Source organism: Delphinapterus leucas, chromosome 20 (genome assembly GCF_059928025.1).
Source record: "Delphinapterus leucas isolate spDelLeu-1000000601 "Yukka" chromosome 20, BTC_Dleu_Yukka2, whole genome shotgun sequence".
In the NCBI taxonomy this organism is placed as follows: domain Eukaryota; kingdom Metazoa; phylum Chordata; class Mammalia; order Artiodactyla; family Monodontidae; genus Delphinapterus; species Delphinapterus leucas.
This window is the reverse complement of record NC_143148.1, coordinates 14,747,104-14,769,619: the sequence shown is the minus strand read 5'-3', so window position 1 is coordinate 14,769,619 and position 22,516 is coordinate 14,747,104. Positions and strand designations below refer to the sequence as shown.

Here is a 22,516-nt window from a genome sequence, read left to right as displayed (position 1 = left end):
AACCCCCGGGTGCCGAGCCTTTTTCTGGTCAGGACTACATTTCCCAGTGGCCCCCGCGAGCACTGGGCCCGCTGCGCCTTTGTGTCCTCCGGAGGGCCGGTCGCTTCTTTCCGGGCCCGCGGAGGCTGGGTTCCCTCAGAGTCAGGGCAGGAGGTGGGCCCGAGAGGAGGTTACCCGAGTTTTCCGGGCTTGAACCTGGTCTTCCGGCACTTCAGTTCTGCAGGTAGGAAGTGGGTTGAGGAGCGGCCTGTGGGTCACCCTGACGTCGGTCCCCGGGCCTTCTGTGTGACTCTTCGTGTGAGACGGGGTTGAGACCTTACGGTGCGTGAGCCTGCCACCCGATGTGCCTGTACACATCGTATCTGTGTGACTGGGTGCGAGTGAGTCGATGGTTGGTGCCACAGAGGGCGAGACTGTGAGTGGGGGCAGGAGGATACTCTCTGTCTCCCGTTGTTCCTGTATCCTCGGCTTCTTTGTGACTGGAGTGTGAGATCACCGGTTGTGATACCCTAGTATTTGAGGCTGGGGGCTATGGGAGAGGGTGACGGTGTGAAACTGCCCGTACCCGTGGCCGCTGTGATCTGTGTAAGATGGTGGTTGGCGCTGTAGTTTTTAAGAATCTGTGACTGTGTGTATGTTGTGTTTTGTGTTTTTTTTTGCGGGGGGGGGGCGCTGAGTGAGACTCTGTGCCACCAGTATCTATTAAAGCTAACCAGGTGATGCCAGTGTGCCACCAAGTTTCAGAACCACTGACCTACTGGAGAGGAGAAGGAAAGTGGAATCAGGAAGACCTTTATCTGATCTCGGTGCTGTTATTTATTAGCTGTGTGTCTTTATGCAAATGATTACATTACTTGGAGTTTTTATTTGTAAAATCTAGAAAATCTCTTGTTAAAATAATAAATTAGGAAGTGATTTAGGCACAGGTTAAATTGCATGCAAGAAGATTCCTAGGTCTCCATTCTGCCTTCTCTCTATTGGAGGGAAGGGTGCAACAGAGGAAAGAGAAGCAGAAAAATTCTAAGCTAGTGATTCTGGATGCTGCAAGGAAAGCCTAGTTTCTCATGTTCTCTTACCCATCTCACTCATCTAAGGACACTGCCATTTCCCAAGAGAAGAGTCAAGGGGAGGAAAGAATGGCTGTTGGACTTCTTAAAGCCATGTACCAGGTGAGCTGGTGTTTTCTCTTTCCTGAAATATTTTCCTGCTTTTCAAAACAAGCAGACATTAATTTTCCTTCTGCTGAAACTTTTCTGGGTGACCAATCATGTCACTTCTTAAAACCCTCCAATGGATTCCCACCTGATTCTGGATAAATGTTGAAGCCCTTGCCTTGGCTTGCAAGGCCCTACATAAACTCGTTCCTGGCTAACCCTCTGACCTCATCTAATTTTTCCCACTCTGTATTTCACTCACTTGGTTCCAGCCACACTAGCTTCCTTGTAGTGATCTGAGTACATTCTTAACTCATGGCCTTGCACTTACTGTTCCCTCTGCCTAGAATGCTGTTCCGCCAGATACAGACCAACTTCTTCATTCTGGTCTCTGTCCAAATGTTCATTCATTCAACAAATTTTTGCTAAGCACCTATTAACTAATAGGGCTTAATCCTAGTCTTCTTTTCTGCTCTGTCTACACTCCTTTGTTGATCTCACTGTTTCACGGCTTTAAATACCATCTATATGCCAACAACTACCAAATTGTATACAGCCCAGAAATCCAGACTCATATATCCAACTGCCTACTCAGCATCTTCATTTCGTTGTGGAATGGATACCTCAAATTTAGATGTCTCAAACTGAGTGAAATGAGCCATTGGAAGTTTGGGAGCATAGGAGTGGCATGATCTGATTCCCATTTAATAGGATCACTCTGGCTGCTATTGAAAATAAACTGAATGGGACAAGGATAGAAACAGGAAAATCAATTAGAAAACTCTTACATACTTCCCCATCTAAGATGTTCAAGCTAAAAGTCTTCCATTAGGAAATTTTGTTTGTCCTGCCTTCAAAATATATCCAAAATCTGACCACTTATTACTACCACCAGTTTCCATTCTGGTATAAACCAATATCTCTCACCTGGATTATTGCTATGCTCTTCTAACTTGTCCCTCTACTTCCACCCTGTCTTTACTCTTTCCCCAACAGAGCAGCCAAAGTGATCCTGTTACGTATGTCATATTATGTCATTCCTCTTCATTTCAGGGAGAGAAACAATGGAAAGTATAGACAACTCTTTAAAACAGTTTAGCTGTAAGGGAAGAAGAGAAATGAGTGGTAACTGAAGGAGAAACTGTAGTCAACAAGGTTTTCTAAAGATGGGTATATGTCTGTGGGCTGATGTTAAAGATTCAATAGAAAGGGAAATTGAAGATGAAGAGGAGAGAGGAGGGAATTGCTGGAACACTGCTTGCGAAGCTGAGAGCAGCTGAGGTCTAGGATACAAGTGAAGGGGTTTGGCCTTTGCTAGGAAAGTGGGCTGTTCATTTATAGTAATAGGATCAAGTTAGAGTTTATGGGCCAGATGCAAGTAGATGTTGTGGGAATTTGTGGAAATTCTCTTAAAATGGCTTTTGTTTTTTCAGTGAGACAAAGCAAGATCCTTAGCTGAGAGAAAGGATGGGGGGGAGGTATTGAAGATTGAGGAGAGAGAAGAAAGTATCAAATGGTCATTTAGGAGGGTGGGGGAAATGAATGGACTAGAGAAATGTATCATGTATGTAGGTAGAAATGTATCATTTTGGCCCCCTGGAAGTTAGTGATCATGAATTTAAAGTGAGGCCAATTAGCATGATTTCTCTAGCAAAGTTCAGCTGTGCAGCTTCCAGAAACAGAGTATGCTGAGTGATGGCTGTGGTTTAACCAGGTGAGTATAGTTAAGTGAGAGGGAGCCGGGCAGTTGAGGGTATATGCGTGGGGGTGATTATAACAAATGGTTGTTCTAGGAAGTGAGGGTATGTGGGAGTGAAGAACAGTGAAAACGTGGTGAGATCAATGATTTGTAGGTTCTAGTGTGGTGGAAGAATTATCCTAATTGGGGTACCAGAGGGAAAAAACTGGAATATAGGAGGTGGAAGTGAGAGTGGGAGAGTTGAGATTATGGAGGGTTTTGTACTTATTGGTAACGACAAGGTCTAGGGCATGATCGTGAAGTGAGCGACTGTAGAAGTGTGGAAGACAGGCTTATTGGAGAAGATGGGGTCAGAGAACTGAGAGGCCAGGCTGTTGGGAGGGTTATTTATATGGATATTGAAACATATGGGTACTCCCATATGTTTAATGGGAGTACCATTGGAGAGAGTAACAGTGAGTTAGATGCTGAAGTGTTCAAGTAATGACAGAGAATTTGCATCTACGAGGAATTGGTAGATAATGGAAACAAGAAGTGATAGTGACATAGCCTGATTTCATGAGGTTGAAAACTAGGTATATATTAGGAAAGAGGGTGGGGCAATGGTATGGAAACAAGTGTAAGGAGCAAAGAGGTCACCTACCTCACCTCCATGTGCTGTGTACAAGGGATGTGAGAAATAAGACAGTCACCACATGACAGGGCTTCAGGGAAAGTTGTCTTCTCCATTGGGAATCATGTTTCTGTAAGGCAAAAACGTTAAGGGAACTGTTGACTTTCTTTAGACTGGTTTGATTATAATTATGAATGGATTTTGAAACCAAGTATTTGGTTAGAGTTCAAATATTTTAAGAGGTTCTTTGTTAGAGGTCAAATATTTTAAGGTTAGAGTTTAAGCTCCTTATGTTGACATTGTAATTATTTTCATTGACTGTATAAATTAAAGACTCAGTGAAAAAATGTGTATGTTGTATATAAAAAATTTATACATTTATTATACATATTTATGTAAGCTAAGGGAAACATTTTTGGAAGCATGTATACCACATGAAACAAACTCTTAACAGGAGCGTTTCTGCAGTATATGAAGGATGTTATTGCTAGGGCAGAGAGAGAGAAATTCACAAACTACTTCATATAATTAAATAAGAAGAAAAGTTACTGTGTGTTGAAAAAACACTTTAAGAATTTTTATTTTGTAGACAGTTTTTTAAACTATGACAAAATTGTATCAAATGCCCAATTAAAAATCTTGCTTTGACAGATTTACCTCTTCTAATTTTGTAAGAAAAGAAAACAGTTTACGAGTGTGTATGTGTGTGTGTGTGTATCCATCCCCACACACACATAATGTATGTTAGTTTTCATCAGGTGGTCACATTATAGAAACCTGGAATCCAGCTGAATCATAACATAGCTCCAAGTTTTTAAGAACTTTACTCAGCCCCTATAAGCAAAAACAGTATTATGGGGCTTCCCTGGTGGCGCAGTTGTTGCGAGTCCGCCTGCCGATGCAGGGGACGCGGGTTCGTGCCCCGGTCAGGGAAGATCCTACATGCCGCGGAGCGGCTGGGCCCGTGAGCCATGGCCACTTAGCCTGCGCGTCCGGAGCCTGTGCTCCGCCACGGGAGAGGCCACAATAGTGAGAGGCCCGCGTGCCGCAAAAAAAAAAAAACAGTATTATGAGTGGAACACTCATTTCTTTACACAAAATTTTAAGTACTCTCTATAAAAGTATTTGAATTTTAATGGCATTGATCATTTGTTTTGCTTGATCTAGAACAGTTTTCAGAGATACAGCAAGCACTTTATGGTCTCATTTTTGATCCTCTTATAGCTTCTTGAACTTTGCAAAGCATTCATTCATTAATTCAGTTTATTCAGCAAGTATTTGAATGCCTCATGTGTGCCAGATACTGTTCTATAACTGGTATATAGCAGTGACCAAAACAAAAATATACTCTGCCCTCATGGACTTTACATTTTAATGGAGGTGGGGAGCAGACAATAAATAACAAAATAAGTACCATGTAGAAAAATAAGGAGGGTTAGGGGAATAGGCAACTTGGGTAAGAGCATTGCTTTTGTTATATACAGAATGATCTGAGAAGTACAAAAGCCCTGAGGGGGAACATTCTTGACATATTTGAGAATGTAATATATGGGAGAGCCCTGTGTGCCTGGGGCAGAATGAATGAGGTGAGTATGGGAAGAGATGAGGTTGTTTCACTTCATTTATTTATTTCATTTCAGGAGTTGGTGACCTTCAGAGATGTGGCTGTAGACTTCTCCCAAGAGGAGTGGGATTGTCTGAATTCTTCTCAGAGGCATCTGTACAGTAATGTGATGTTGGAGAACTACAGGATCTTGGTATCACTGGGTAATAATATCTTCTTGTAAAATTGAGCTTATACTCATAAGGGGCACTTTGCTACCACCATTGTTGTGAATTTTTGGATAGCATCTGTAGTGCTTGGCTGAAAGTCTGCTGCCTGTGCCAAAGTAACGGGTTAATATTTGTGGAGTTGGCAGTGAACAGGTCTATTATTAATCTGTGTTGGAAGCTTCAACTTCCCTGTCCTTTGAATACATGTCCTTATCACAGTTTTCTCTGGCTTACTGCAAGCTCCCTCTTCCCTGATGATCAAAGAATTGGATGTGAGTTCTGGGATATCTACAGCATGACCAAATTCTGTTTCTTATATGCAGGACTTTGCTTTTCTAAACCAAGTGTGATATTATTGTTGGAACAAGGGAAGGAGCCCTGGATGGTAAAGAGAGAGCTGACAAAAGACTTGTGCTCAGGTGAGTGAAGAGGAATAGGCAGGCAAAAACCTTTGCAGGTGACAGCCCAGCTTGACTCAAAGGTATCACACCTCTTCACTCTTCTTTGTTGCTGGCATGTTCCTCTCAAATGTCCTAGGTCTTAGTAGAAGCTTGAGTCCTTTTAGTGTGTTCTCCCAAAGTTGATATTCTAAACTGTCTCTCCTTTCACATTTTGCCCCCTCTTATCTATTCTGAGTCCCCTTCCTTCCCAGTCTCATAAACCTCTTCCAGTCTTTAAAAAATCTTTTCCTAATCTGATGAACTTTTGAACTTTTGATGAACTACAAACAGCTGTAACTGAAGTAACAAGTTCAAATCCTGACACTTACATGCAGTGGAACTTTGGGCAAGTTACTTAACCTCTCTGTGCCTTTGTTTTGTCATCTATAAAATGGGATAATATTTTTAAGGTGCTCTCAACAGTTCCTATCTCATATTATGAGCTCAAAAGCTGTTAGCTGCTAGTATTATAATAGTAGTAGTTTATCTCTAAATGCCTCATTTTTCTCTTAATGGTCAGTTCATTCATTCCTTTAATCAACATTTATTGAATTTGTACTTTAAACAGAGTACTTGCAAGATGCTAGGGTATTATACATTTATGTAAATAATCAAATAGTTGATAGGCTTGTAGCAGTGATAAAATATGGCTGACAATGGCACACATGAAAAGAAAGCTGACATGAAGGAAGCTCAGAGAGAGGTGAGAGAGGAGTCTGCTTAGTTGGGAAGATGGTCTTTAACAAAAACACAGGTCAGGGACTTCCCTGATGGTCCAGTGGTTAAGACTCCTCGCTTCCACTGCAGGGGGTATGGGTTTGATCCCTGGTCAGGGAACTAAGATCCTGCATGTGGTGTGGTGTGGCCAAAAAAAAAAAAAGGTCAAAAGCTAGAAAACATTTGAGGGAGAAGAGATTAAGAGGTTAGCTTTGTGGTGTAGGAAGGATTTTCAGATAGGCATAGGAAGCATTAAGGTGAAATGAAGGACTTAAAGTTCAGAAGAAAATTAGGGTCATTGTAAACATCTCTGTCAACACTACTCTCCAACCCATCCCCACCCCTTCCACTACCTCTCCCCAGTCTTTTATGTTCATGTTCAGTTTTCTAAGGAAAAATTTTGATATGGAACTGTAGTATCAAAGAATACATGGCTAAATTTTATTTATTAATTATTATTATTAAATAAATCACACACACATAAATATATTAGACTAAATATGTACTTAGGTAATAATATAACAAAAAATGTACCTGCTTCTTAACTTAGGATATAGAAGGTTGTCAGTGCCATTTTAGGCCCTCAAGGGCCCCTGCCTAGTGATATATCACTCCCTACTCTTGGACCCTCTCTACCACTCACTAGGGTAACCATTATCCTACAATTTTGCTTATCATTTCTTGACTTTTCTTTATTGTTGGTGCCATATAGCCCTAAACAAAATACTTATATTTGCATGTTTTCAATTTTTTATATATGGAAATATATTGGAAATATAGTATACAGATAATTCTGACTTTTTTCAACTCAAAATTTTATTCCTGAGATTCATCCATATTGATTTTAGTGACTATTTTTTATTGAATTTTTTTTTCCTGTTGAAATATAATGTATTCCACTGTGAAAAATCACAATTTATGCATTGAAGGGCATTTGAGTTGTTTCAGTTTTATGTTATTATAAATGTTACTGCTATGAACCTTATTATACATGACTGATGGTGTACATATGCTGGAGTTCATGTAGAGAATATAGCCAGGAATTTACTGCATAATGCTATTTTACTTTCCAGATTACTTGTACTAATTTACATTTCTAACAGCTAACAGCTGTGTGTAAGAGTACTCATTGCTCCACATTCAGAATTGACAAATTTTTTGCAATTTTGACGGGTATGAAATATTATCTCCTTATACTTGTCACCTGAATTTCCTTGACTACTAAAAAACTTTGGCATCTTTTTATATATATAAATGGCCATTTTGATTTCCTCTTCTGTGAAGTGCCTGCTCAAGTCTTCTGTTCAGTTTGGGGAATATATATATTTTTTATGAAGTATAGTTGATTCACAATATCATATTAGTTTCAGGTGTACAACATAGTGATTTGATATTTTTATAGACTATACTCTATTTAAAGTTATAAAATATTGGCTATATTCCCTGTGCTATACAATATATCCTTGTTGCTTATTTATTTTTTGCTGTGCCATGTGTCTTGTGGGATCTTAGTTCCCTGACCAGGGATCGAACCCAGGCCCACTGCAGTGAAAGCACCAAGTCTTAGCCACTGGGCCACCAGGGAATTCCCACTTATTTATTTTATACATAGTAGTTTGTACCTCTTAACCCCCTACCACTATCCTGCCCCTCCCCCATACCTTCTTTGTACTGGTAACCACTAGCTCATTCTCTGTATCTGTGAGTCTGTTTCTGTTTTGTTATGTTCATTTGTTTGTTTTATTTTTTAGATTCCACATATAAGTGATAATATACAGTATTTGTCTTTCTCTGTATGACTTATCACTAAGCCTAATACCCGCAAATGGCAAAATTTCATTCTTTTTTTATGACTGAGTAGTATTCCATTATATATATTCACATACATACATATATATATAGGTATATATGTCACATCTTTATCCATTCGTCTGTTAATGGACACTTAGATTGCTTCCGTATCTTGGCTGTTGTAAATAATGCTGCTATGGACATTGGGGTGCATGTATCTTTTTGAATTAGTGTTTTTGTTTTCTTCGGATATGTACCCAGGAGTGGAATTGCTGGATCATATGGTAGTTCTATTTTTAGTTTTCTGAGGAACCTCTGTACTGTTTTCCATAGTGGCTGTACCAATTTATATTCCCACCAACAGTGCAAGAGGGTTCCCCTTTCTTCACATTGGTATTTGTGGTCTTTTTAATGATAGCCATTGTGAAATGTATGAGATGATATCTCGTGGTTTTGATTTGTGTAGCTTATGTTTTTGATTTTGATATTTTGTTTTAAGAAACCTTTCTATATTCTGAAGTCATATGGGTGTTCTCAAATTGTCTTCTAAAGATTTTCCTTTTACATTTAGGGCCATAATCCAATTGAAATTGTTTTTTGAGATTGAAGTATTTAATTTCTAAAATCAAATGTCTCAGACATTTACTGAAGAAATGAGCTCTCTTTGCTTATTGTTCTGAATGTTACCTCTTAATATATCAGGTTATAGTATATATATGGGTCTGATTTTGAGCTCTGTTCCATTCCATTGATCTCTGTTTTCTTACGCCAGTACCACACTATCTTAAATATTTTAATGTAATACTTCAATATCTGTTAGGGTAAGTCCCTATACCTTGTTTATGTTCTTCAGAATTTCTTGTTTGCCCTTTGGCCACCTAACTAAATTTAGGTCAATTTCCACTAGAAAACAACAAAAAGCTATTGGCTTTTGGTCCAAATTTTATTCTATATATCAATTTTGGAATTTGTTTTTATTTGTGAACATAGTTTATCTCTCCATTTACTTAGGTCTTTAAATTTCCTTCAAATGTGTTTTATAATTTTCTCCATAAAGGCCATGCACATCTTCTATTAGATTAATTCCTAGGCATTTTAGTTTTGTTCCTGTGTTAAATGTTGTCTGTGTTTTCAATTTGTTGCTCATACATAGAAATAAAGTTAACTTTTGTACTTTGACCTTATATCCAGCAACGTTGCCAAGCTCTCCCATTAATACTAGTAATTTTTAGATTTCCTTGGATTTTTCTGTGGGCAGGCATGTCTGTGAATAATGGCAGTTCCTTTAATTTCTTATACCCTTAATTTCTTTTTTCTGTTGCCCTGTCTTAGATCACCAATATGGTATGAACCAAAGTAGTGATAGCAGGCATTTTTATCAACTTCTGGTCTCAATGAAAGTGCTTTAATATTTTGTAATTAATAATTCTGATGTTTAAATGTTTCTGGTAGATATCCTTTCATTACTGTTTGCTAGAGTTTTGTTTGTGTAAAGCTTTTGAGTTTTAATGTTTTTCTGTAACTGTAGATGATTAGATGATTTTTACTTTTTCATCTGTTTATGTAGTGAATTACATATTTAATGTTGAACCAATCTTGTATTCCTGAGACAAACCCATCTTCATCTTTTCCATTCATAGCTAGCTGCTATTTGCCAATATTTTGTTTAGTTATTTTGCATCTATGTTTGTCAGTGAGGTTGGCCTTCAGTTTTTCCCTTCATGTACTCTTCTTGTCAGATTTTGGAATCAGGATTGTCCTAGTTTCATAAAATCTGTTGGTGAGTATTCCTCTTTTTCTTCCTGAGAAGAATTTGGGTAAAATTTTACAAATTTGTCTTTTGAATGTTTGGTAGAACTTTGTTCATCTTGGCCTGGGATTTTTTGTGTGTGAAAAGAATTTAAACTAATAATTCAATTTCTGTTATAAGATTTTGTGTTTTTTATTCTTCTTATAGTCATGGAGTTATGGTTTTTTTCTAAAAATTTATAATTCTCGTAAGTTTTCAAATTTATTAGATAAAATTATTCATTATTTTCTCTTATCTGAAGTTGGTAGTATATGTAAATATGACCTCTTTTTCCTTCTAAAAAGGGAGAAACAAATCTTTCAACTTATTAATGTTTTCAGACATTTTTTACTTCACTGATCCTCTCTAATTTATCTTTAAATTTTTTTCATGTATTTCTCCTCTACTATTTTATTCCTTCTATATTTTTTATGCTATTTTCTCTCTTTCTCTTTTTTGCTGGCTTTTAAACTTAGATAATTCAGTGTTTTTGAGGCTTTCTCTTTTCTATTATAAGCATTTAAGACTATATTAGGAATATAGTTCACATATTTTGATATGTAGCATTTTTGTTATCATTGTATATCTTAACATTTTCTAATTTCCATTGATTTTTTTTCTTGACTATGAATTATTTGGAAGCTTTAAGTTGCAAATTGAAGGTTTTTGTTTGGTTTAACTACATTGTGATTGGAGGATACGGTCTAGTTAACATGCATTCTTTGAAATACTTTGAAACCTCTTTTACATCTTAGGGGTTAATTTTGGTAAATATACTGTGTGTTCTGGAGAATGTCTGTGTGCTGCTTGTGGAGTACAGCATTTTATATATGTTCATTGGATTGAGCTCATTAATTGTGCTGGTCAACTCTTCTGTGTCTATGGATTTAAAAAAAAATCTCTTTGAGCAGTATTTTGAAAGTATTTTATAAGGTGATACGTTTGGGGGATTATCTTTCTGGTGAATTCTTATATTATTGTTACTCTTTAAATCTAGTGATGATTCTTCCCTTAACTATTTAGCTTAATATTAATATAACTATATTAGCCTTCTTTTGTTAATATTTCCTTAGTTTAGTTTTTCCCACCCCTTTACTCTCTTACTTTCTATGTGTTCTTTTTGTGAACAGTATATAGCTAAACATTTTTTTGTCCAGTCTGATAATCTAATTGTGTTCTTGTTGAGTTTTAGGAGTTCTTTATGTACTCTGGATATTAACCCCTTTTCAGATACATGATTTGTAAATATTTTCTCCCATTCCATCCGTGGGTTGCCTTTTCACTCTGTTGATTATGTCCTTTGATGCACAGAAGTCTTTAATTTTCATGAACTCCAATTTGTCTGCTTTTTTCTTGCCTGTGCTTTTGGTATCATAACCAAGAAATCATTGCCTATTATAATGTCATGAAGATTTTTCCGTATGTTTCCTTCTAAGATTATTTTAGTGTTAAGTTTTAGGTTTAAGTTTTTGATCCATTTGGGGTTAATTTTTGTATATGGTGTAACAACTTCTTTGTTTTGCATGTGGATATTTAATTTTTCCAGCGCCATTTATTGAAAAGCCTGTCCTTTCTCCATGGAATGGTCTTGGCATGCTTGTGAAAAGTCATTTGACCATATATGTGAGGGTTTATTTCTGAGCTCTCTGTTTTCTATTCCATCAGTATATATATCTATCTTTATGTCACACCACACTGTTTTGAGTACTGTAGCTTTGTAATAAGTTTTGAAACCAGGAAGTGTGAGACCTCCAACTTTCTTCTTCCTTTTCAAGATTCTTTTGACTATTCAGGGTCCATTGAGATTACATATGAATTTTTGGATCAATTTTTCTATTTCTGGAAAAAGCATTGGGATTTTGATAGGTATTACATTGAATCTCTAGATAGTTTTGCATAGTTTGGACATCTTAACTTCTAATTAACTTCTGGATATTAACCCCTTCTAATTAAATTCTAATTAACTTCTAATCCATGAACACAGAATGTCTTCATTTATTTTATTTTTTTAATTATTTTTTATTTTCGGTACATGGGCCTCTCACTGCTGTGGCCTCTTCCGTTGCGGAGCACAGGCTCTGGATGTGCAGGCCCAGCAGCCATGGCCCACAGGCCCAGCCACTCCGTGGCACGTGGGATCCTCCCAGACCGGGCCACGAACCCACATCCCTTGCATCGGCAGGTGGACTCTCAACCACTGCGCCACCAGGGAAGCCCCTCTTCATTTATTTATATCTTTAATTTCTTTCAGTAATGTTTTGTAATTTTCATTGTAGAAGTCTTTCACATTCTTAATTAATTCCTAAATATTTTATTCTTTATTGATGCTATTGTAAATGGAGTTGTTTTCTTAATTTTCTTTTCAGATTGTTCATTGTTAGTGTATAGAAATGCAACTGATTTGTGTGTGTTGACTTTGTATTCTTCTACTGTGCTGAATTTGTTAGTTATAACAGGTGTTTGTTTTTCTTTTGTGGAGTGTTTAGGATTTCTACATGTAAGATCATGTTGTCTACAAACAGAAACAATTTTATTTCTTCCTTTCTAATTTGGATGTTTTTTATTTGTTTTTCTTGCCTGATTGCTCTGGCTAGAATCATTTCTGACTTTAGTTGAATTGCTCTTTTTTCTTAGTCTTATTAAAGGTTCATCAGTTTTGTCGATCTTATTGAAAAAACAACTCTTGGTTTAGTTGATTCTATTGCTTTTTAAATTCTCTATCTGGTTTATCTCTGCTTAAATCTTTATTATCTTCTTCTTTCTTCTAGATTTGGCTTAGTTTGCTCTTTTTCTAGTTTGTTAATATTGTTGATTTGAGATCTTTCTTCTTTTGTGATGTAAACCTTCACAGCTATAAATTTCCCTCTTAGCACTGCTTCTGATGCATCCCATAAATTTTGGTATGTCTTATTTTTATTTTCATTTGTCGTAAGATATTTTTAAACTCTTCTGTGATTTCTTCTTTGACCCATTGGTTGTTTAAGTGTGTGTTGTTTAATTTCCACACATGTGTGGATTTTCCAATTTTTATTTTGCTATTGATTTCTAGTTTCATTCCCTTACGATTAAAAAACATAGTTAATTTGATTTCAATCTTTTGAAATTTATTAAGACTTGTTTTATGGCTAACATATAGTTTATCCTGGATTCATGTTTATTTTCTTGATGAATGTTAGTATTTAAAAAAAATTTTTTTTTCATGGTGTTTTTGGTTTTTTTGGCCATGTCACACAGTTTGTGGGACCTTAGTTCCCCAACCAGGGATTGAACCTGGGCCCAATGCAGTGAAAGTGCCGAGTCCTAACCACTGGACTGCCAGGAAATCCCTTAAAAAAAAAAAATTTTTTTTTTCTTGCAGTGAGTTTGCCAAACTGCAAAATCTGAGAGGACAGCATTCCACAAGATTGTGCTTATTTCAAACACCAGCTGCAAGTTAGGGGATCCTCAGGGCCACCCTCATTTGTGACCCCCTGGCTACATGTTTGGGAGTGCCTACAGTCACCCTCAGGTTTAATAATTTACTAGAATGACTCACAGTACTCAGAGCAAGAGCTATATATCATCATTACAGCTTTACTGTAACAAAGACTACAAATCAGAACTAGCCAAAAGGAGAAACACCAAGGGTGAGGGCTGGGAGAGTTGCAAATGTGAAGTTTCTGTTGTCCTGAGGGCCCACCAGGCATCTCAATATTCAAAAGAATATTACCAACCAGGGAAGCTCTTGCAAGCTTCAGTGTCCAGAGTTTTTTGGTTTTGTTTCATTATGTAGGCATGATTGAGTGAATCATTACCCAACATGACTCAATCTCCAGCCTTCCTTCCTTTCCCAAAAGGCAGACTGATATCATGGTGGCTCAAAGCTCCAACCCTTTAATCATATGGTTCGTCTTTCCAGCATGGTTAGCCTCCAGCCTGAGTCATCTATCTCATTAGCAAAAACTATCTAGGGGCTCATCATGAGTCACCTTACTAGTATTAACCATCAGGTGTAGTCCAAAGGGCTCACCATGAATAACAAAGACACTCCTTCCAGGAGTTTAGATGGCTTAGAGGTTACCTCCTGAGAAATAGGGACAAAGGTCTGCCAAATTCTTTATTGCACAGTTCTTTTAAGAAATCACAGTAGGCTCTGACTGTAATTGAACGGACATAATAGGTAAATTTAGTCAGACTTTGTGGCTTTACATTGTTGGTTCCTCATATACAAAAGCAAAGTGTGTATCTTCTCCCTTTATTCAAATTTTTTGGGGTGGTCCATCATTAGAATTGTAAAGCTTTTGTTCTTTTCTTACAAAGTTTATTTCTAGGGTTTTTTCTCTCTTTGTTGTTGTTGTTGTCAATGTTAAAGATATCTTCTGAGACTAATTATTTTCTTTATGCTTTCTTCTATTGCTTTTTAAAATTGATTCTAAAATTGCAAAATAATATTCTTATTTGAAAAAAAGAAGTATAAATAGTACAGTAATTTCCCCCATAGCTTTTATATTCTATTCTATATTGTATTCTTTTATTTATCTAATTATTCATATGTGGTGTTTTGCAAGCCCCAATGTATACTTTGTATATAAAGAAAGATAATTCTTATTAATGGTTACTATTACTAGCTGTCTTTTTTTGCGGGGGGTGGGGCACACCACGCGGCTTGGGGGATCTTAGTTCCCTGACCAGGGATTGAACCTGTGCCCTCAGCAGTTAAAGCGTAGAGCCTTTAACCACTGGACTGCCAGGGGATCCCCTTTGTGACATTTCTTAATAATATATTCCAAACTGTGTATGTTACTGTGAAAGTGTATTTTATACTTCTTCAGTATAAATCATTGAACAAGTTGATTTTTATTATAACCTTTAATGTCATGTGGTATTAATGTTCTCAGCCCTGATTTTTTCTTGCTTACATTTGTCCTTCTTAATCTCTTTGGGTTTCTTCTCTTTTCCTTAATATCTTAATGTTGGAGTGCTCCAGGGTTCACTCCTTGCTCCTTTCTCTGCTATCTACACTCATTCTCTTAGTAATTTAGTCTCTTTAAATACCACCTATATGCTGGCAACTCCCAATTTAAAAACCTCTAGTCCAGACTTCTTTTTTTTCTGAATTATAGTTGATTTACAATATTATATTAGTTTCAGGTGTACAGCATAGTGATTAAAAAATTTTATAGAGGAGCTTCCCTCATGGTGCAGTGGTTATGAATCCGCCTGCCAATGCAGGGAACATGGGTTTGAGCCCTGGTCCGGGAAGATGCCACATGCTACAGAGCAACTAAACCTGTGCACCACTACTACTGAGCCTGCACTCTAGAGCCCACGAGCCACAACTCCTGAGCCCGTGTGCCACAACTACTGAAGCCCATGCGCCTAGAGCCCGTGTTCTGCAACAAGAGAAGCCACTGCAATGAGAAGCCCACATGCTGCAATGAAGAGTAGCCCCCACTCACCACAACTAGAGAAAGCCTGCATGAAACAACAAAGACCCAACACAGCCAAAAATAAATAAATACATAAGCTTTTTAAAAAATTTTATAGATTATATTCCATTTATATAATTGTAAAATATTGGCTCTATTCCCTGTGCTGTACAATATATCCTTGTAGCTTATTTATTTTATACATAGTAGTTTGTACCTCTAAATCCTCTACCCCTATCTTTCCTCTCCCTGCTTCCCTCTCCTCACTGGTAACTACTAGTTTGTTCTCTGTATCTGTGAGTCTGTTTTGTTATATTCATTTGTTTGTTTTATTTTTTAGATTCCTCGTATAAGTGATAACATACAGTATTTGTCTTTCTCTGTCTGACTTATCACTAAGCCTAATATCCTCGAGGTCCATCCATGTTGTTGCAAATGGCAAAATTTCATTTTTTATGACTGAGTAGTATTCTGCTGTATCAGTATATATATACCACATTTTTATTCATCTGTTGATGGATACTTGGGTTGCTTCCATATCTTGGCTATTGTAAATAATGCTGCTCTGAACATTGGGGTGCATATATCTTTTTTATTAGTGTTTTCATTTTCTTCGGATACATAACCAGGAGTGGTATTGCTGGATCGTATGGTAGCTCTGTTTTTAGTTTTCTGAGGAACCTCTGTACTGTTTTCCACAGTGGCTGCACCAATTTATATTCCCACCAACAGTGTAGGAGGGTTCACTTTTTTCCACATCCTCACCAACATTTGTTATTTGTGGTCTTTTTGATGATAGCCATTCTGACAGGTGTGAGGTGATATCTCACTGTGGTTTTGATTTGCATTTCTCTAATGGTTAGTGATGTTGAACATCTTTTCATGTGCATGTTGGCCATCTGTATGTCTTCTTTGGAAAAGAAGTTCTTCTGCACATTTTTTAATCGAGTTGTTTGTTTTTTTGATATTGAGTTGTATGAGCTATTTATATATTTTGGATAACAATCCCTTATCCTAGACCTCTACCTTAAACTTAGTATCATGTGTCCATCTGCCTTCTCAACATTTCCATTTCAAAGTCTAAAAGACATATTAAGTTTATGATGTTTAAATCTGAACTGTGGATCTTCTATACCTCACTACCTAAGCTTGCTGTACCCATAGCCTTTCCCATCAATGTTGATGGCTATTCCATCCTTCCATTGTTCAGACCATAAACTTTGAAGACATGCTTGTCTCATCTCTTTCTATTACATTCTATATCCAATCTGTTGGTATATGCTCCTGGCTTTTCCTATAAAATATACCTAGAATCTGACCACCTCTGTATACCTCCACTGATATCTCTCTGGTCTGAATCATTATCATTTCTCACACTGATTGCTACAATAGTAGGTCCCCTTCCTTCTCCCCTTGCTTTCCACCTTCCAGTATTTTCATTAAATCATAACTAGATATCACTTCTGTACTCATACCACTTCAGTGGCTCTCTGTCTCACTCAGAGTAAAACCAAATTTCTTAGGTGGCCTATAAAGCTTTAATAATCTGATTATCCTTTACCCCCTGGCTTCATCTCCTACTACTCAGTCCTCTCCAGCCACAGTGGCCTTCTTGCTATTCCTCAAACAATCCAAACATGCTTCTACTTTTAGGCTGTTTCTTCTGCCCAGGATGTTCTTTCTTTAAATATCTAAGTAACTAACTTTTTCACTTCCTTCAAATCTTTGCTTTAATTTTTTGTTTGTTTGTTTGTTTTTGGCTGAGTTGGGTCTTCGTTGCTGCATATGGGCTTTCTCTAGTTGTGGCAAGTTGGGGCTACTCTTTGTTGCAGTGCATGGGCTACTCATTGCAGTGGCTTCTCTTGTGGAGCACGGGCTCTAGGCGTGCAGGCTTCAGTAGTTGTGGCATGTGGGCTCAGTAGTTGTGACGCATGGGCTTAGTTGCTCTGCGGCATGTGGGATTTTCCTGGACCAGGGATCAAACCCATGTCCCCTGCATTGGCAGGCAGATTCTTAACCACTGTGCCACCAGGGAAGTCCTGCTTTAAGGTTAACTTATTAGTGATTCCTACTTTGACTTCACCAACACTCCTGATCTCTCTTACCCTGCTTTTCTTTTTCTATAGCACTTAGTACCTTCTAACATACAATAAAATTTACTTATTTAGCATTTATTTTCTGTCTCCCCCAAGAACATAAGATCCATGAAGGTAAGGATCTTCATTTACTCCAATATGAAAGCATATAGAACCTTGTACCTGGTACAAGGTTCAATGAATGTTCTTGAAAGAAGTAACTGTAAAAATGGAGATTATTTCAGTTCCTGTATTATTCATACATGCATAAAATTATAACTGAGTCCAGTCACCTACATAAGTCCTTCTTGACCTGAGATTTACCTTATTGATTTTCTTATAATTCTAATCATTCCTCCTCAAGTTTCTCTATGACCTATTTTCAGTTTCTGTTCTTACACACTTCAGAACTACTTTCATAAATGTACTTTCTGGTACATAATAGAGTAGACATTTTTTTCTTATTATTTTTCAGACTGGGAATCTTTGTGTGAGACTGAAGAGTTAACCCCAAAGCAGGACATTTATCAAGTGCGATCATCTCAGAAAGTAATAGAAACACTTACAAGCTGTGGCCTTGAGTACTCCAGATTGAAAGAAGAATGGAAATGTGAGGGCCACTTTGAGAGGCAACCAGTGAATCAGAAGGCATGTTTCAAGGAAAAGACAATCACTCACGAAGAAGCCCCTGTTGATGAAAGAGGACAAGAATATAACAAAACTTGGGGAAGTTTCCATCCCAGCACACTACTTCATACACAACAGATAATCCCCAAAGAGGAGAAAGTACATAAACATAACACACATAAAAGCTTTAAAAAAAAATTAATGGCTATTAAGCCCAAGAGTATCTATACAGAGAAGAAACTTTTGAAATGTAATGACTGTGGAAAAGTCTTCAGTCAGAGCTCATCCCTTACTCTTCATCAAAGAATTCATACTGGAGAGAAACCCTATCAATGTATAGAATGTGGGAAAGCCTTCAGCCAGAGATCAAATCTTGTTCAACATCAGAGGATTCATACTGGAGAGAAACCCTATGAATGTAAGGAATGTAGGAAAGCCTTCAGTCAGAATGCACACCTAGTTCAACATCTGAGAGTTCATACTGGAGAAAAACCTTATGAATGCAAAGTGTGTAGGAAAGCCTTCAGCCAGTTTGCTTACCTTGCTCAACATCAGAGAGTTCATACTGGAGAGAAACCCTATGAATGTATTGAATGTGGGAAAGCATTTAGCAATAGATCATCTATTGCCCAACACCAGAGAGTTCATACTGGTGAGAAACCTTATGAATGTAATGTCTGTGGGAAAGCATTTAGCCTTCGTGCATACCTTACTGTACATCAGAGAATACATACTGGAGAGAGACCCTATGAATGTAAGGAATGTGGGAAGGCTTTCAGCCAGAATTCACACCTTGCTCAACATCAGAGAATTCATACTGGAGAAAAACCTTATAAGTGTCAGCAATGTAGGAAAGCATTCAGCCAGATTGCCTACCTTGCTCAACATCAGAGAGTTCATACTGGAGAGAAACCCTATGAATGTATTAAATGTGGGAAGGCTTTTAGCAATGATTCATCCCTTACTCAACATCAGAGAGTTCATACTGGAGAGAAGCCTTACGAATGTAATGTTTGTGGAAAGGCTTTTAGTTACTGTGGGTCCCTTGCCCAACATCAGAGAATCCATACTGGAGAGAGACCCTATGAATGTAAGGAATGCAAGAAAACCTTCAGACAGCATGCACACCTTGCTCATCATCAGAGAATCCATTTTGGGGAGTCACTGTCACCACCCAATCCAGTCAATCACCAAGTCCTGTAGACTATCTCAAAAATACTTCTGGAATTTATACTCTTTTCTCCATCTCTAATGTTGTCATCCTTGTCTAAGATTCATCTCACCTGGATCACTCTATAGCTTTCTAACAGGTTTTCCTGTATCAACATTTGGTCCCCTTAAATTCATTTCCCACCATGCACCCAAACTGATCTTTTTCAAGTGTAAGAATACACACATCACTGCCTCCAGTTAAAAGTTTTTTTGGCTTGCTGTTGTTCTTAAGCTAGCATCCACAGTCTTTAAAACTGTCTATGAGGAGCTTCATTATCTGGTTCTTAGATACCTTTCAGCCTTATTTTATTCCAGTCTCTCTGGACACTAGGCACCTCCCAGGTCTAAGAGCTTAGATTCTGGAAAATCATAGCTCTACCACTACTGTAGCATTGTGTGATTTTGAGTAACTTGCTTGACTTATCTAAACCTCAGGGTTTTCTTTAATTCTTAAAATAGGGGTAATAAAGGATACTGTATTGTAGAAATGTGAGTATTAAATGAAAGTGTCTATTGTAGATTGGTGCATATTAAGTAAGAAATTTGCATGCAGAGTACTTAACATAGTGCATCAAATATAGCAGATATTCAATTTAATAATAATAGCTAACATGCATTGAGTGCCTACTTTGCACCAGGCACTGTTCTACATACTCAACATATATTAACTCATTTAATCCTTACAGCTAAAACAAGATTCCTTAGTGGATAAAGCAGAACATCATGGGAAGCAGCAGGTCAGAACTGGGGAAACCTAAAAACTTTAGAATATATGTGGGAGTGTTTGTACTCTAGGTGAGTAATTGATATAGACAAGAGTAGTAGAACTATAACACAACCAGTTTTAGGAGGTTTCTAAAGAAACAATTGGATAAACTAATTAAAGAAAATGAAGATTCACTGAGAAAAATGCAGAACTTATATTTAGATCAAGAAAAGAACAGAGAGTATTGCAATTAACTCCAAAAACCCAATAAACAGAAATTTATACTGTAGCATAAAAAGACATCAGTCCCAGGTAATTGTATGGGTGAATCTAGGTGATTTCAAAAGCATTTAAACTGTTTCATACCATAGAAAAAGTATATAAATTTTTATCAAGTGATTATAAAATTGAAACCAAAAGAGGACTGAGGGAAGAAAACTACAGTTGAATGTAGTTTGACTACATTTATATATATACACACATGCATATATATACTTTCATTCAGTGAATTTTGAGTAACTACTGTTTGCCACACACTGATTTAGACATGAGGAGATAACATCAATACAAAGACCATGTCCTCATGGAGTTAAAACAATAGATTTTCTAGGCCCAGAAAACTGAAGAACAATAAAATAAATTGAAGGGTATTATATAGCCTAGGCTGAAGAGACTTAAAATAACAAAGTTATCAGTTACTCCTAATTTACAACTTCACTGCAGTTCCAAGCAAAATTCCTCAATGGGCCTTTTTGCCCTTTAATTTCACAGCTTTGTTTTGAAATTCATCTATGAAGTGTGAATTCTAAAGAACAAGAAAATTATCGAATCTAATCTATTTGTAGAAATTTTGCATATGATAAAGTTGGTTTATACCAGTAGAGAAAGGATGGATTTGGGAGTAGTAAAATAATTGACAATGTATATCATGGCAGTAAGGGAAAAAAATAAAATGAACTATTTCAAAATCATCACATTAAAAAAAGCATCACAGTACCTATTACTGGGAAGATGTGGAGAATAGGAATATTCATACAGTGCAGTTGAAAATAGTTTTTTAAAAAGAATAATGTATCAATATCTAGTAAAGTTGAAGATGTGGATACTCTTTGACCCAGCAATTCCACACTTAAACCTCTACAGAGCCTCTCCTTATGTGTTCAGGGAGATGTACATGAAGACCCACTTCAGTGTTGTTTGTGAAAATGAAAAGTTTAGGGTAAGCAAAACAATTATTAGGGTTTAAATAAGTTAGAATTGAAATTAATGAACTAGAGATACTTTTATCAATATGGATACATCTCAGAAACTGTTGAAATCGAACTAGAGGGTATTTTGTGTGATATGGTTCCACTTATTTATATAAAGTTTGAAAACATGCAAATCAACACTATGTATATTTTTCATGGCTAAATACCATATGGAAATAGTGTAATAACATTTATGGAAATAATCATCAAATTGTGATGACCTCTGGGGAGGGAGAAAAATGAGGTTGAGGAAAGGATGCAAAGGGAGGTATCTTTTAATCATTAATTTCTTTAAAAAATAACTGGCCAGTTCTAAATTGATGGTTGTGGGTTTTTATTCTCTGTATCTTTCTATATGTTTAAACTATTTCATAATTAAAAAAAATTTAAGTAATGTTTGCTTTTGTCAGTTATTCCTTCACTATACCTCAGGCATGCCATATTCACCATTCATCCAATCCATAGTCACCATTTTCTTCAGAAAGAAGCTCGTATACAATTGCCTTCCAGATGCAATCACTGTTAACAATTTGGTGACTGTCCTTCCAGGCATCAGAGTTTTGAGAATGACTATATTTTTATGCTGAGAGTTTTATATCCTACTTACTGCATTTTTTTCCCCCAGCTTTATTGAGGTAGGATTGACAAATTAAAATTATATATATTTAAGGTGTACAACATGTTTTCGTATATTTATACACTGAAATGATAACCACAATCAAGCTAATTAACACATCCATCACCTCACATAGTTACCATTTGTGTGTACTACATCTTACCATCAATATGATTAACAGTCGCTCGCTATTTCCCCCCAACCACTCCAGGCCCTGGCAACTGCTAATCTACTTTTTGCTTCTATGAATTTGACTATCCTGGACATAAATGGAATTATACAATATGTTGTGTTTTATGACTGACTTCTTTCCATTAGCATAATGTTTTCAAAATCCATGTTGTAGCATGTATCAGTACTTCATTCTCCTTTTAAAAAAATAGACTTTATGTTTTAGAGAAGTTTTAGGTTCACATCAAAATTGAGTGAAAGGTACAGAGATTTTTTTCATATGACCCCCCACCCCCACACACGCTTAGCTTCCCCCATTATCAACATTCCCCACCAGAGTGGTACATTTGTTATAGGTGATGAACCTACATTGGCATATTATCACCCAAAGTCCAGAGTTTACACTAGAGTTTACTCTTGGTATTGTTTATTGTATGTGTTTGGATAACGTTATGATGACACAAATCCACCATTA

The 22,516-nt window shown here is 36.9% G+C and overlaps 1 protein-coding gene across 1 annotated transcript; it reads left to right on the top strand.

Annotated features, from left to right (window-relative positions):
- Window positions 1–350: 350 nt before the first annotated feature.
- On the top strand, window positions 351–21,641 carry ZNF570 (zinc finger protein 570). Its single transcript, XM_089902261.1, has 4 exons — window positions 351–1,169; window positions 5,107–5,233; window positions 5,563–5,658; window positions 17,935–21,641. The coding sequence occupies exons 1-4, from the start codon at window positions 1,065–1,067 to the stop codon at window positions 19,287–19,289; spliced, it is 1,683 nt and encodes a 560-aa protein (XP_089758387.1). The 5' UTR covers window positions 351–1,064; the 3' UTR covers window positions 19,290–21,641.
- Window positions 21,642–22,516: the final 875 nt, after the last annotated feature.

Bases quoted from the DNA above. Each gene is read 5' to 3' on its own strand.
- ZNF570 (XM_089902261.1), top strand. From the start codon at position 1,065: ATGTTCTCTTACCCATCTCACTCATCTAAGGACACTGCCATTTCCCAA. The intron at 5,234-5,562 runs GTAATAATATCT...TCTTATATGCAG, and splicing joins CAGGATCTTGGTATCACTGG to GACTTTGCTTTTCTAAACCA. The intron at 5,659-17,934 runs GTGAGTGAAGAG...ATTATTTTTCAG, and splicing joins GACAAAAGACTTGTGCTCAG to ACTGGGAATCTTTGTGTGAG.